The sequence below is a fragment of the Sceloporus undulatus genome, chromosome 4, assembly GCF_019175285.1.
Source record: "Sceloporus undulatus isolate JIND9_A2432 ecotype Alabama chromosome 4, SceUnd_v1.1, whole genome shotgun sequence".
Taxonomy (NCBI): domain Eukaryota; kingdom Metazoa; phylum Chordata; class Lepidosauria; order Squamata; family Phrynosomatidae; genus Sceloporus; species Sceloporus undulatus.
Genome location: NC_056525.1, coordinates 42,435,735 through 42,452,317, shown reverse-complemented (window position 1 = coordinate 42,452,317; position 16,583 = coordinate 42,435,735). Strand labels below are relative to the sequence as shown.

Genomic DNA, 16,583 nt, shown 5'->3' with positions numbered 1-16,583 from the left:
GGATTCTGTATGATGTGATATAAGAGGAGGTCAGTGGGGGTGACACCATGAGTTACTGCACCAGCAGACACCAACCTTGGATGCAGACTATATGAGTTTATCACACGAAGGAGATCGAGAATTTATCCAATGAATATGCTGGAAAAATTGTGTAATTACGTGAAGCAATTTCACACAACATTGCACAAAACTCACCATTAAAGTGGCCACAAAAAAGCATTAACGGGCATCTTTTTACTTTTGGGATTTCAGTGACAGTGCATTTCCGATATCACTTTATTTGCGCAGTCACTCACCATTTTTGCTTTATTTGTGGGATGCTTTAAATGCACTTTAATTTCTCATTAATGCAGAAATTAGCCCCAGTGTGATAAACTCCTTAGTCTCGTTCAAAATGGAATACATTCTGGAATTTCACCTGGACAGAAAATAAAACCTCAAACACTCCTATAAATGTAAATTCACGCTTCTTAGTCAGGCTCAAAATGTAGGACATTCTGGAATTCCTCCTGGACAGAAAACAAAAGCTCAAAACACTCCTATAAATGTAAATTCGTGCTTCTTAATCAGCATGCACTGAGCGCACTGAAACCCTCTGACAGACACTGACCATAGAGTTGCACTGGAGGAGGTTCTCTCTAGGAACCTCTAGGTCCTTCAGTGCGACTTTTGGTTAAAGTTGACCATAGAGTTGCACTGGAGGACCTACATGTTCCTAGAGAGAACATATTAATCAAATCCGTTAATAATCAAATCCACAAATATCAAAGCCTCAAATGTGGAGGGATGAGTGTATTTCATAATTAAAATGATGAATTTTTTTAATGAAATAAATTTTCTACAAAATTATGAATACTATATAAATAAACAAAGTTGTAATATGTAATAAACTAATACTATTGTATTATGTACTTTTATTAATATTATCATAATATGTAATAAACTAATACTAATAAATGAAACTATGCAATAAACTATTAAGTTGACAGAAGTCCAAAACACGTTGCAAGAAATAACCCAGTCTGAGAGACTACTTTAGAATTGCCTTGGCTCAATGCCAGGGGATTGTGGGAAGTGTAGTTTTGTGAGACATTTAACCTTCTCTGTCAGAGAGATAGCTCTGATGCCACGATAAAACTACAAATCCCAGGATTCTCTAGCACTGAGGCAGGGCAGTTAAAGCGGTCTCAGCCTGGATTATTTCTCCTGTGTGTGTGTTTTGGACCTAAATTAACAGAAGTCCCAAAACACACTGCAAGAAGTAACCCAGTCTGAGACTGCTTTAACTGCCCTGACTCTGCGCGAGGCAAATCTTGGAACAGTCGCTTTATGAGACATGTAGCCTTCTCTGTCAGAGAAACTCCTGGTGCCACAATAAACTACAAGTCCCAGGATTCCTTAGCACTGAGCTAAGGGGCAGTTCAAGCGCTCTCAAACTGGATTATCATCTCTCTGTGCCGTGTGTATTTGGACCTTAAAAGTTAGTTAACAGAAGTCCAAAACAGACTCCCAGCCTGAGAGAACGTTATGAAGGCCTTTTGGCTCAACGCCGCAGAGAATTGTGGGAAGTGTAGTTTTGCGGGGCGTTATTATTTGAGCCTCCTCTGAGGCGAAGGCAGCCTGAGGGAGTGGGCGGGGCCAGGAGAGGCTCCTCCCTCTTACGTCAGAGGAGGAGAAGTGGCCCTGCTGCTGCTGGGTGTCGCCCGCCTCCTCAGTCAGTGCCTCCTGGGTCAGAAGAGAAGAGGGCCCGAGCGGCGCTTCCCTTCTCCTCTCCCGCCTTTCTCTCTCTCTCTCTCTGCAAAGGATGGTTTTGCCCGACGAAGAGCGCAGCGGAGGCGACGGCGACAGGCTCTTCTTCCGAGCCCCGCCGGAGCTGGCCCGCGACTCCCACGTCCCTTCCTTGGAAAAGTACCGGGACTTGTACCGCCGCTCCGTCGAGGAGCCCCACGGTGAGCCTCGGCCGCAGGCGCCGCCCTCCTTTTCCCGGACACGCCTCCCCTCCTCCTCCATTTTGAGCCTGACTAAAGAGCCTGGGTTTACATTGACAGGAGGGGTGCGAGCTTTTGTTTCCTGTCCAGGAGGAACTCCGAAACCTCCTCCATTTTGAGCCTGACTATATTTCTAAGACGGTTTTGCGGTTTTGTTTTCTGTCCAAAGCATGTCCTCCATTTTGAGCCTGACTAAAGAGAGTGGATTTACATTTGTAAGAGCGTTTTGAGGTTTTCTATCTAGGAGGAATCCCAGAATGCCCTCCATTTTGAGAAGCCAGCAGTTCATATTTCTAGGAGTCTTTTAAGTTTCTTTTTTTGGGGGGGGGGTTGGTGTCCTCTATTTTTTCGTGAACATCCTCCATTTTGTGGTGCCTTGTCCCTCGGGGTAACCAGACTCTTAACTGCAAAAGGAGGAGGACAAGGCACCACAAAAAGGAGGACATGGAAGAAAAAATGGAGGGCGTGACCAAAACAAAAGCTGAAAGCACTCCTATCGATATATAAGCCCATGCTTCTTAGCCCTGCTCAAAATGGAGGACCTTTTGGAATTCCTCCTGGATGGAAGAAGGCTGAAATGGAGGACGTGTCTGGGGAAAAGAGGGTGGTATCTGGAAGTTGTGGCCCTTGGGTGTCTGCCAGGGGCCTGGGGCTTGTCTGGCTGCAGTTCACCCTCTTCTCCTTTGCTGGGCCATGTGCTCTTTTTGTGGCTCTTCACGTTGTTGTGCGCCTTCTTACCAACTCATGGCAACCCTATTATGGGGTTTCTTGGCTCTTTTCTTCGGAGGGAGTTCACCATCGCTAGCCTCTGAGGCTGAGAGAGTGTGGCTTGCCTAAGGTCACCCATTGGGTTTCCATGGCAGAGTGGGGATTCGAACCCTGCTCTCCAGACTACTACTCCAACACTCAGATGTCTCAGAGCAGCAAGGCCGGTGACAGTTTCCCTCTCTGTAAACAGCCAAGTCTGATTATGACTCTGGAGACTAGGGTTCGAATCCTCACTCAAGCAGAAAAACTCAACCTTGGGCAAGTCACACTCTCTCAGCCTTAGAGGATGCCAAGGGCAAACCCCTCTCTGAGGAAACCTGCCAAGGAAACCCAAATGACTTGAAGGCACACAACAACAACAACAACAACAATCTGACACTGAGAGAGTGTGACTTGCCAAAGTGGATTTCTGTGGCCAAGTGGGGATTCGAACCCTGGCCTCTAGAGTCCTAGCCCAGCTCTCAAACCACTATCCCATGCTGGCTGTCATGGCTCTTCCTCCAGCCCCTTTCTTGGGGCAACAGGGTGGGTGCCAGTTTTGTGGTCCAAAGCAAGCCAGCAAGTGGTTTGAACCATGCAGGACCTTGTAAACGATGTGTTACCTTGGAGGTTCTACCAGGTGTAAAGTCAAGAATACTATATTTCTAACCTAGAAGGTTTGGGTAGTAATTATGGCATGGGTGCCCCTCTCTGCTTACTAAGCAAAGAGATCTTGTAGCACCTTTGAGACAATCGGCCAAAACATACTGTAGAAATAATCCAGTTTGAGAAAATTTTAACTGCCCTGACCCAATGCTTGGGGATTCTGGGAACTGTAGTTTTGTGAGACATTTAGCCTTCCTTTTCACAGAGCTTGGGTGCTGTGATAAACTACAGTTCCTACTTAGCTTGAGCATTCTGCACGCATCTCAGGAAATTGGCTCAAGTCTACAAAAACTCACGCTGCCAGCTTTTTTCTTTCACTTAGGTCCAAAACACACTGTAGAAATAATCCAGCTTGAGACTGCTTTACTTGTCCTGGCTCAGTGCTAGGAAAATTGTAGTTTGTTGTGGCACTAGAGCTTTCTGACAGAGTAGGCTAAATGTCTCAGAAAGCTCCAATTCCCAGAATTCCCTAGCATTGAGCCAGGGCATTTAAAGAGTTCTCAAATTGGATTATTTCTGCAGTGCGTTTTGGACCATAGTCTCCAAGGTGCTACAAGATCCCTTTGCAGACTGATTTTCCAGGTGAACACTGCTATATGCCTTTGACTTCCCTCCCTACTAGGATTACTGTTGCTGGTGGGTGTGTAGAGGGAAGCCCTTGTCAGTTCCACAACCTCAAGTCTTTTTAACCCTCTGCATCTTATATGTCAAGTTACAGAGTAGATTCTTCTTCTCTTGTTTGCTTGCAAATCTAAGTGTAAACCAAGCAGTGTGTCTGAGGACCTGTTGAGAGTCCAGAGCTGTACATTTGAAAACTACCAAGCTCAGTGCATAAATGTTTTAGTCCTTTCCTACTGCTTTTCTTTGACCATGCTAAACTACAGATACTTATCTGAATTTACAGTAAAACATAGTGGGCAATTGCCAGTATGGATGTAAAATCTTTTTCTCTTGTGTCTGTTTGTGTGTTTGTTTTTCCAAATATTGATGTGCTAAATGTACAAAACTTACACCAACAGCACCACCAAGAATTGATCAGTGTTCAGAGCTTTGTCTATGGAAGTAACATTTATGGACAGTGGAAGAACATGCTAACACTCTTGAAATTCTGTACCAGTTTGGGATATTCTGGGAGACCCATAGTATTTTCTATAGATTCTAGAATATTTATCTCCCACTAGGTTTTTGTCAGCATTATTTATTTATAGCTTTTACTGTATTTCCCACTTTACAACAGGAAAAGCTCTGAGGGTGGCTTATATATCAACAAAAGATGGGGCCTGCTCACAGATTTGCAAACTACAGTCAGCTCTGCTTATCCATGGATTTTTTATCCACCGATTGAAGCATCTATGGGTTGAGAATATTAAAAAAAGTTAAATTCCAAATAGCAAACCTCAAATTTCCATTTTATATTAGAGACACCATTTTCCTTTTCTGTTATATTTAATGGGACTTGAGCATCCACAGATTTTGCTATCCATGGGGGATAGCGGATAACAAAGGCCCACTTTATTTCTTTTAAATATAGTGGATTTTAGTAAGAAAATAGAGAACGAACACAGTATATTGATTTGTTATACAATTACAGAAACAAGAATATTGTATGCTGAATATTGGAGACATAAGGAAATGCTGGGTATTGAGGAGTGGATAGAGAAACTATGGGACCTGGTTACATCAGACAACTTGACCAATCTGTTGAAGGGACATCCACTACAGACATATTTGAAAACATGGAAACCTTTTGTGAATTATATGAAAAAAAGAACCTCAAAAGAAAAAGATAGTATGATTGTAGGCTTTGATGACCAAATAGGAAAGCATTTCTAAATTGAAGAATGTTGGTTATACAGTCATCCCTTCCGATTTGCGGGGGATCTGTTTCGGACTCCCCCCCCCCCATGAATCAGAAAAATCACTGATATTGGGATCTCATTGATTTCAATGGCTGGGTGCTCCTCCACCTTCCCACTTGCTTTCTGTGAGTAATCAAGACTGCAGATCCCAAGTTCACAAATGTATTATTATTTTTCTTGTTAATTAAGTTACAAAGATTTAGAAAAGTTAGGCCCTATACAGACAGACCAAAATAAAGCTGCTTTGAGTCACTTTGGAGGTGGCTTTGGTGCGGCTTCTGGACTCTTAGGACGCATGTATCATTTAAACAGCATACCTCCAAAGTGACTCGAAGCAGCTTTATTTTGGCCTGTCTGTATCAGGCCTTAGTTTGTAAAAGATGGATTAGCTATAGAGGCATACGAGGATGTTATAGTTGGAAATCATAGACAGAGTAATGTGGGAAGTCACTGGGGGGGCAGGAGTGGGGGGGGAAGGATGGTTTTATGTATGTATGTATTTTCTTTATATTTGTAGTCAATTTCATTTGGTTTATTTAATAAATGTTTTGTCTGACTTTTTTGTAAACTGATTTGTTAATAAAATTTATTTTAAAATTAAAAAATAAAATAAAACAAGGATTGGAAACTTGTGGCCCTCCAAATGTTAGACAGCAGCTCCCATCATCCCATACCACTGGCTGTGTTGGGAGTTGCAGTCTAGCAATCTCAAGTTGCCTAACTCTGATTTAAAAGACAGAACACAATTATTTTAAAAAAAAGATCAGGAGAGAAAAAGAAAGAACATCAAACATCAAGTTTAAGTTCTTCATGTAAGTCGGTTCTCCAGTTTGGGGGAATGGCTGCTAGGTGGTAGTTTGTAAGAGGCAAAGCCTAATGAAGGTGACTTCTTGGGGGCTAATGGTGGCTCCTCTTCTTTTCTTAATCATGAATTAGATTAGCTAGCGACAATGCCTGGCTTCCTTTGAGAGCTCCAGAACTGGCACAGAGCATTGAGCAGGATCTGTAGGACTCTCCTGGTGTTGTCTAGGGATTAGAATATATATATATATATATGGTTTCAGAGTTTTAACAGTCAATGGACAATAGTCAGTGGACCCTGGACAAGCAGAGGATTTTTTTCCAGAAGGAATGCCCTGGAAAAGTGGTAAACTACTTACTATAGAATCATAGCGTTGGAAGAGACCACAAGGGTCAGCCAGTCCAACCCCCTGCCATGCAGGAACACAAATCAAAGCTCTCAACAGATGGCCATCCAGCCTCTGTTTAAAGACCTCCAAGGAGGGAGATTCCACCACTCTCCGAGGGAGCGTGTTCCACTGTCAAACAGCCCTTACTGTCAGGAAGTTTTTCTTAATGTTCAGGTGGAATCTCTTTCCCAGCAGAGAGGGTCCTGTCCTCCTGTAATCTGGGTTTAGCTCTTCCTATTTGCTCCTGTAGGCAGGGACAAAGTTTTTCCTTTCTACAAAAGCGGTTTGAGAGTTTTCTTGGCCTTCCCTTGCTCCATCCTCAATATGACACCCCTTTAAATACTTAAACAGGGCTATCATATCACCTCTTAACCATCTTTTCTCCAGGTTAAACATACCCAGCTCCCTAAGTCCCTCCTCATAAAGCATGGTTTCCAGACCTTTCACCATTTTGGTCGCCCATCCATTTAAGACAGGGTGAGAATTGTGCAGCTTTCCAGATGTTGTTGAACTACAGGTCTCAGCAAGGATTGCCAGCTTAAAGAAGAACATTGTAAATTGCAGTCCTACAACATCTTTAGAACTGCATAGCTCTCATCTCTCTGGTACAGTATGGTTGTCTACTCTTAAACAATGTTGAGCTATTTCTGCATGGTACACTCTGTTTATTTATCTGTGCAGTTTGTGACAGTACAGTACAATAAAATTTAGCAGTGTTCTCCTAAACATATTGTTTTGGTATTTGATGGTACAGGTTCAAATACATACTTAGGTTCAGCCAGTGTAGCATTTTTGCTTCATCCAGTGGCTTGTGGACTGTTTGAAGAGCAATCAAGCATGTGGAATCTTTTGGTTTAACTGTCATCTATACAACTTCTTCAGAGGTGATCCTGTGACTTTGCTTTGGGTGAAGACCACTGATGGACTTGGGTTTGAATGTTGCATTCTCACATTCCCCTTTTCCAAAATTTTGCTGGAATCCTTATAGAAAAAACTTGTATTGCTGGGTGGAAGAAATATTTTTTCTTCCCAGATCTTGGGCCCATTACAAACAGGCCTTAAAGTACGTGCTCTGCGCGTACAAGGGTTAGGAAGGGGCGGTGCTTCCGCACCCCTTAAACCTAGTACGCGCTCTGCGCGTAGAAAATGATGGCGGCCGTTCCACACAGCTGCCGCCATCACTACTTCACAACTGCGCCGCCTCCAAATGAGGTGGCGTGGTTGTGAAGTATTGGGGCTGCGCCAGGGCACCTATGGCGCCCTTTCTGTGACCCCAGAAAGAGCTCTGTTTCAGAGCTCCTTCCTGGCTTTGCATCGCTGGGCACAGCCTTCAGACAGCTGCGCCCAGCGACGCAGAGGAGAAAGGGGCCAAGCGGCCCTTTTCTCCTCCTCCTCGCCGCCGTGGGGTGTCCTTGGGGCTTGAAGCCCTAAGGACACCCCTTTCCAGGCTGCGGTGAAGCGGCCTTTTGCCGCTTCCCAGCAGCCTGCAAAGTGGCGGATTAGCGCATCGTTAGATCGGCTAAACAAAAAAAAGGCCCCGATACAGCGGGGAAACGGGCGGGTGCACGCCGCCCCAAACGGGTGGTCTGTAACCCGCCTTAGATGATAAAAAGTTGCAAATGTGTTTAAAAGCAAGAAGGCATAGTTGGCTTTCTCCTACTTAAAGAGAGTATGGTCGTTTTGTTGTTGTGGTGTGCCTTTAAGTCTTTTCTGACTTATGGCAACTCTAAGGCAACTCTATCACAGGGTCACCCAGTGGTTTCCGTGGCCAAGCGGGGATTTGAACCCTGGTTTCCTGAGTCATAGTCCAACACTCAAACCAGTATTTCTCCCCGTAATTTAGCAACACACAGATAGGCACTGATCACCAGCTTAGAGTGAGCTGAACTTTTGCAATGACCTGAAAAAAATTACATTTTGCAGTACCGATTTAGTGAAGAACAGGTGAATCATTGGAGAGAAGTCATAAGAAAAACAATGGGTGTGATGTTGAGTTGTACAGTTTGGAAATTTATCTGTACCAGGAAGAAGTCTCCTACAATGGCTGTTGTCTTTTCCTTGATTTATGCAACTACTACAGTGAATGCTTTCCTTGAAGTGATTGCGAAAATGAGGAAGTGTGGTTAACTGTAGTTTTTAGTACTGTGTCTAGAAATGAGAAAGGACTAAGGAACCATGATAGAAATTGCTTACTGTGGTTAAGCATTCCTGGGTACATCCCAGTAGACCCAGAATTAACAACATGAAAGTGCATTCCATCTGTTCATACCTCAAGCATCCAGGTGTATTCAGAGAGAAAATATTTAGCCAGATTTCCATCTGTACCATTTTTCTGAATTTCAGTGTTAGAAAATATCATTGACCCTTTGTGTGATAGAATCTAGTGTAGACGTTGTAGTGACATTATCTGTCAAATGAATAAACAGTTCTTCTGTAAATAGTTTTATTTCTCAAACTGACAGCAGCAATTCTGGGATGTGTTTCCAGTGACGGTGGAAGGCACTTTATAAATTAGATTCTATTGGACATAATTTCAGGTTAGTGATGTTTGGAACACACAGAAACAGATTTTTATAGCACCTTGAGGACAGCAGATTTAATCATGGGTGGCACAAAGCTTTGTTGGCCAGATTGTGCTTCACCTTCATTTGCTACCCCTAAGGTTCTTTTGTGTTTGTTTATAGCAGCAAGCTGATCTGTTTAACACTCTGGAATTTGGGAAATACCATTGTCAAACAGTTTCTACAAAAAAGCAGAAGGCTACTGTGAAGCATTGTGTACTTTGGCATGTGCATTAAAAAGTATGTGGGTGGTGCATTGTGACTAGCAGTGGATATCTTAGTACATTGGGCCCTTGGTATCTGCTGGAGTTTGGTTCCAGGATACTTTGTGGATACCAAACCCCATGGATGCTCAAGTCCCATCATATATAATGGCATAGTAATATGGTGTCACTTATTTAAAATGGCAAAATCAAGGTTTGCTTTTTGGATTTTAAATTTTGTTTGACTTTCTGTGGATGGTTGAATCCATGGATGCAGAACTTGTGGATATAGAGGGCAAGACTGTAGATGCAAAGATTGATTTTAAGCATAGTTTTGTAATTAAAATTGGGAAGAAACCAAATAATTGAACATGATATATATTGGGCCTTTCCAAACACATACTTCCATGCAGTGTATGAAACCTGGCCATATATAACTTTAAGGTATAATGGTAAGTATGACACTGAGTACCGTAGTGGCTGGGAACAACAGTGGGACAGCTCTTTCTTTGCTGTTCTGCTTCTGAGTGTTCCAGAAGCACCTGACTAGCCACTGTGGGAAAACTGGATGCTGGATTAGATGGGCCTTGGTTCTGGTTTAGCACAGCTCTTAGATTCTTTTCGGCTTACCATTAAATAAATATAGTTAGGGTGGAGATACAAGTCTACATCTACCAAAACAAAACAAAACCAAATAAAACTATGTCTGCAAGCCATAACTATTTGTTTGTTAGAAATGGACTTAAGATATTACTGTGTAGAACTGGCAAGAGTTTTGCATTGATATCATCAAACTTTCCTTTTACTAACAACGCAATCCTGTGCATGCTAACTTCAAAGTCCTATCGACTTAAGTGGGGTTTATGTGCATAGGAAAGCATCCCACTTCCTTAAAGAAGATCCACTAATTTTTACCTATTTATTGCTGCCGAGTCATTTTACCTTGGATTAAGTTGGATGTTTTTGTCCCCCCCCCCCCCATTTTCTTACAGAATTTTGGGGCGATATTGCCAAAGAATTTTACTGGAGAAGTCAACACACTGGATCATTTCTTCAGTACAACTTTGATGTCACCAAAGGGAAAATCGTTATTGAATGGATGAAAGGGGCTACGACCAACATTTGCTACAATCTGTTGGACAGAAATGTCTATGAGAAAAAACTTGGAGACAAAATAGCTTTTTACTGGTAATGTTCTGATTTTTATTGCAATATAGACAGTTGTGATACACGTTCAGAATTAAGAAAATGTCTGTAGCACTGGATTACTTTATATTATATTAACAGCTGATAGAGGATTTTTTTTTTTGTCCTGAGAACTCACTTTCAGTAGACCCTCTCTTAAGGCTTTCACACTAACAGAATTAAGGCACAATGATTCCACTTTAAGTGCCATGGCTCATCCTGTGGAGACCAATGATTTGTAGTTTGGTGAGGCACTATAACACTCTGGCTGAGAATTCTAAATAGCCCTCCCTAAACTACAAATTTCAGGGTTCCATAGGATGTTGCCTTGACAGTTAAAGTAAAATCACAGTGCTATAATTTAGTATGAAAGCACTTCTGTAAGGTACATGGCTTTAAAATGGGGAAATTATCTAAATGGTTTTTTGTGGGTTTTTCGGGCCCAAAAAACCCACAAAAAGCTATGGATACTGGCTATGAAAGCCTTTGATTGTCTGTAAACAATTCTGACTTTTCTAATTTCATACTGTGATGGAAGCAGTGACCTCCAAAATAATTTTGAAAATCTATGTAATGCTCCTCTTATTTAAAAAAAAGAGGACAAGATCAGTGGTTTTTGCATGTAGTCGGCTCTTCTTATACACAGATTTTTTTATACACGGATTCAACCATACATGGTTTTAAAATGTTCAAAAAAAGTATAAATTTCAAATATCAAACCTTGATTTTCCATTTTTTATAAGGGACACCATTTTGCTGTGTCATTATATTTAATGGGACTTGAGCATACATGGGTTTTGTTATACATGGGGGATCTTGGAACCAAACTCCAGCGTATAACAAGGGTCCACTGTACTTCCAAAAGTCTTCTGCATAACTTGCAACAAACAGACACCATTGTTTTCCTAAATAGTAGATGCCTCACTTAAAGGCCTGTAGTGGCATATACTAGATGCATAGCCAAGGCATGGATGACTTTTTCCACCATTGTGTTTTCAAAATGTCAGCCTTCTTCCACTCTCAGAGTGCTACCTCGGGTTACGAAATTAATTCGTTCCGCCGCGGCGTTCGTAACCCGATACATTTCGCAACCCGAAAAAGGCTTTTCCGAAGCGCGGCTAGCGGCTGGAAAGCCGCTAGCCACGCTTCGCATTTGAATTTCGCGCCGAAAAAACTTTCGTAACCCGAAAAAAATATCGTAACCCGGAACAGTTTTTTCCTATGTAACTTTTTCGTATCCCGGAAATTTCGTAACGCGATCAATTCGTATCCCGGGGTACCACTGTATTTTCAAATGGTCACTCTGAGGTTCAGAAACCTGATCAGAATACAGACACTTTAAGTGAGGTTTGACAGTCTGTACATGAAGTATCATATGTGTAAGGAATTCTTGCTGCAGGAAGAAAACAGTTTCCTATTATTAACTTAATTAACATTCATCATGCCTCTTATTTTTTGTCTCTTTTTCAAGGAGACCAATAAATCATTTTTCCATTGGCTATCATTGTTTAATCCTTGTAGGCAGAGACACTCTTATTTATTTCCTTTTCCTGACTGTTCCAGTTCCCTCTTCTTCCAATTAGTATATACATAGTTTACAGAATTACAAAAGAGCCAGGAAGTGTGCTATGAATCCTATCTGTATTTATTAGGAAGTAAGTCACACTGACATCACTGGGGCTATACGTCTCTAAGAATGGTTGCCTGGCTTTGCAACTGTCAAACCTTTATCGCCTAAACATTCTTCAAGTAGACAAGTGGGGTTATGGTTGTGGTTCTCAAAAATAGTTTTGAGAATGCTGGAGTTTACAGGATCACATACTCCTAGTAAGCACAGCTTTCGGGCCAAGTATTTATTTGTGGTTGCATGTCTGGTAATGGATGTGGTGACAAGGTGTGGAAAATGTCTTCCTGCTTATTGGCATTGTGGGTGTTGTAGAGTTTCCTGTGGATTTTTGTTATAGAGTCTGTGCCATATTGTGTATTTGTGCATGGACATGACAATGTGACTTCTTTTGGCAAGCATTGGGCTGAGAATTGTTCCCAATTTATGGGGACTTTTAATCTAATTTTGTACTTTGTGGCCAGTGCAGACCTAACATTGATAGTTCTACTTCACAGGATTGTTCTGAAGTTACATGTAGGAGCAAGAGATTATGAGCTAATAGGAGGGAAAGTGGCATTATACTGTAATAAATAAATTGCTTAACCATGATCAATCAGGAGCAGATATCAAGATTGCTTCGCCTCCCAGATGTGGTTCACATTAAGCAGCAATTCTAATTGTGATTTGAGCTAACCAGGATAATTGTTTTGCCCAGAGTCTGAAACCAGATTTTATTTCCTGGTTTAAATGGAAATTTGGTTTATGCTAGTCCTGGCAGTTCTATGTTAGTAGGCATTCGTTTTTTAGAAGAAAGCGATAAGGGAAGGGAGTATGTGATCCTGTAAACTCCCGCATCTTGCTTCTCATTTAGTGAATTCATGAAATAGTGACGTTAATTAAATTTTGTAGCAGTGTAGGAGACGGAGTTCATTGCTAGCAGTTCTTTAAAAATTACACTTGCTGAGATTAGTGAGGAAATTCATTAAATAGTGATGTTAATTAAATTGTGTGTGCAGCTAATTACTTAGAACATTAATGGTTGAAATGACATCACTTAGCTATTTTTGAGAAATACCAGGCACTTTTATTAGCCCATAGCCCATAAGGTATTTCTGGTCTAAAAGAATAAGAACAATCTTAAGTAGAATTCTCCTTTTATCCTCTTTCTTTCATGGCTTGTCTAGAATGACGAAATTATTTCTAAGCCAGGTTAGGCAAAGTACAGTTGGGGATGACATACAGACCCCAACTTCTGCAAAATACTTGTTTTTCAAAACAAGAAGTGAACTTCTGGCCACTTCAATTTTTTTAGTTATTTTTGTCAGTCCATGAAGTCTTACAAAAATTATAAACCTTTCTGTAATAAAAAAGGGCCCTAATACTCTAGTCTTTCCTAATGGGAAACATGCTGTACCTTGAGAAAAGTGGGTTTAAGATTCCTTTCATGGCTAACTGAATGTTGGGCAATCTTTGATCCTGCCAAGAAATTACTGGACTGCAATACTGGTTGGGCTTGTTGGGAGTCAGTCCAACAACATCTGCAGTGGACATTGTCTTCCCAGCTGTGAGCTAAATCTTTTCCTTGAATATTCTCTTTATCAGATAATACTTGCAGCCAGATTGTGTTGCATGGGAATCAGCCAGACTCTCATCTACCTCAAATATGGATAGGCAAGACTAAACAGAGGTTCAAAGGAAACTTTCATATGGGTCCAGATCATGCTCCAGTTTTTGGACAACTAGTAAAATTGAACTCAGAGCGTTGCTTTATTCTTCCTTATGTTGCTGTCTTGTCTTTCTATGCTTTGCTGTTTTAGGAAGCTACTTTCTCTTCTTTTTGCTTTGGCACTTCAATTTTGTATCCCAGATTTTTACCCCCATTACATTACATTGCATGAAAGATGAGATGATTCTGGGCCTTCATTGAGATAAAAGATAAAGCTTGTGGTACTCACAACTGTTTTAGTTTCTAGGGCTTAAGGCAATAAATGTCATTAAGTGCTTTTTTTTGCTATAACTAGATGAATGATCACAAAATGTATTCTTTTATTACCACAAAATATATTCTTAAATGGAGTGAGCCTCTGGTATACAGCATTGTCTGTAAAACAGCCTTTGAAGTGCAAACATCATATTTGTGTGCAGGTTAACCTTTTGGATCTTTGGTCTGTACTGAGTTTGTCCAGTAGTTGCTCTGTAGCCTCTGCTTGTTTTGGTTGGATGGATGAGGATATTGTTAATCAGGCTTTGAGAAGAAACATATCTTGCTAACTAGTGCAGATCTCACATGCTTTTCTTTGAGCAACAATGATTTCCAGTGAAAGCACCAATATTCAGTTTACTTGAAGAATTTATTACGATTACTATAGTCCCCCCCCCAATTAATCTACAAATGAGGCTAAGGAAATGCTTACTCTTGGATTAACAAGCTCATTTGTTTTATGAACATAGATAATACTTAATTAGATGGTGCTTTGTAAAGAACCTCAAAGGGCTCTTAGTTTAAAGGCGACACAGGCAAACAACAGAGGTAGGGGGAAATATAGGCATGGATAAACAGGGAAGGAATGAGAGATTAATTCAATTACACATTCTTTACCTTAGGGCCCATACAAACAGGCCAAAATAAAGCTGCTTTGGGTCACTATGGAGGTATGCTGTTTAAATGATGCATGATCCTAAGAGGCTGGAAGCCACGTCAAAGCCATGCTCCCATCCTAAGGACTGGAGCGCAGCTTTGGCACAGCTTCTGGCCTCTTGAGATACATGCATCATTTAAACAGCATACCTCCAAAGTGACCCGAAGCAGCTTTATTTTGGCCTGTCTGTATGGGCCCTTAGTTATATTAAGGTATTGGAACACAGGGATAATCCAAAGATTTTCCAATAAAATTAAGTTTGAAGAAGGGGCTTTCAGGGGAGTACTTCCAGGTGAAAGAGTTTCCAAGAAAAAATGCACAGAGCTTCTCAAAATGCTTGATAAGGCTAACATTTACGGCCTCACATAGTTAGATAATACACAAGGGCTGCAGATCTTTCATTAACATGTTTGCTGAAGTAAACCCAGAACTGTCCAGATCCTTATCAAAGGCCCCCAAAGGGTTTCCTGGTGCCTCCTTTTTTCTGCAGCATTTTGTTACTACAGTACATGCATCTTACCAGCAGTATCTAAGAAAACACCTTCCTCTTTCCGCACCTATGTTTTAACCATAGGAGTTTAGCAATCGTATTTTAACTCTGTCTTGTTTTTGTGTCCCAGGAATCTTAGGAACAGTGCCCCAGAGAGACTTCTTTCATATTCTAGTTCTTTAAAAAACAAATTCCTGATGAGTTTGTGGCAACCTCCTTGCTTCTAAGAAGTCCCATGTGGTAGAATTTTGACTTGAAACTAACCACTTCAACTAGGGCAATGGTCAAAAATGCTCTGTTAGATGTTTATGCATCTGCCATGATTTCTCACCCATTTTCATTTCTAGGAATTCCACTTAGAATGTTCACTTTTCATGTTGAAACTAGGCACTTCAACTTGAACAACAACTAAAGAATTGTGAAGTTGAAGGCTTCCGTGGCTGGCATCCATGGTTTTTTTGTGGGTTTTTCAGGCTATGTGGCCATGTTCTAGAAGATTTTCTTCCTGACATTTCACCAGCACAGAACAATACACATGCAAATCACTCCTGCATTCCCAGGCTCACACAGTATATATAGACCTACTTTTTCCAGGCAAGTATTCTCTGAAGATGCCAGCCACAGATGCTGGCGAAACATCAGGAAGAAAATCTTCTAGAACATGGCCACAACGCCCGAAAAACCCACAAAAAACCAAGTAAAGAAATATCTTTGACAATATTGTAAAATTTAAAGGAGTCTAGCATGATATTCTGATTAGTTGTGGTGACTGTGGGCATGCAGACATTGGCTTAAATCCTATATTTGTCCTGACTAGAGTGATGATGATGATGATTTATTTCTAGCCCGCCCAATCACGTAGAATCCGGGCAGGTTACAACAGTAAAATACATCAAGTTACAATAGAGTTAAAAAAAGTCAAACCCTAGACCTCCCCCCCAATTCCCAGTACTAAAACAGAATTAAACAGTAATAGTATAAAGACATTAAAAACATTAAAGACATTAAAGACATTAAACAGAAAAATAGGCGGGGAAGAATAGACAGATGAGGGGACAAATATCTCTATATCTGGGGAGGGTAACTAAGTTGGAAAGGCCTGCTGGAAGAGATCCGTCTTCAGTGCTTTCTTAGAAGCTGTCAGAGTGGAAATGTGACGGATCTCCTCTGGCAGGTCATTCCATAGTTTTGGAGCAGTAATAGAAAAGGCCCTCTGGGAAACTGATGTTAGCCTAGATTTTTTTGGCTGTAGTAGATTTCTTCCAGAGGACCTTAGTGTGCGAGGCGGACAATAGGGAAAAAGGCATTCCCTCAAGTACTCTGGGCCCAAGCCATGTAGGGCTTTAAAGGTAATCACCAACACCTTGTACTTTGCCCGGAAACTAATAGGCAGCCAGTGCAGGGACTTCAAGACTGGTGTTATATGGTCATTCCTAGAAGTAGGGCCCT

General features: G+C 41.3%; 1 protein-coding gene across 2 annotated transcripts in view; it reads left to right on the top strand.

Moving 5' to 3' along the window:
* The first annotated feature begins 1,677 nt into the window (after positions 1 to 1,677).
* The window catches only part of ACSS2 (acyl-CoA synthetase short chain family member 2), a 59,048-nt gene continuing 44,142 nt past the window's right edge, over positions 1,678 to 16,583 (top strand). The window contains exons 1-2 of one of the 2 annotated variants that reach the window (XM_042465770.1): positions 1,678 to 1,949; positions 10,207 to 10,402. In XM_042465770.1, the coding sequence (XP_042321704.1) occupies positions 1,805 to 1,949; positions 10,207 to 10,402 (341 nt within the window). In that variant the 5' untranslated portion in view covers positions 1,678 to 1,804. The remainder of the gene's footprint in view (positions 1,950 to 10,206; positions 10,403 to 16,583) is intronic. The other variant, XM_042465771.1, reaches the window with a different exon arrangement.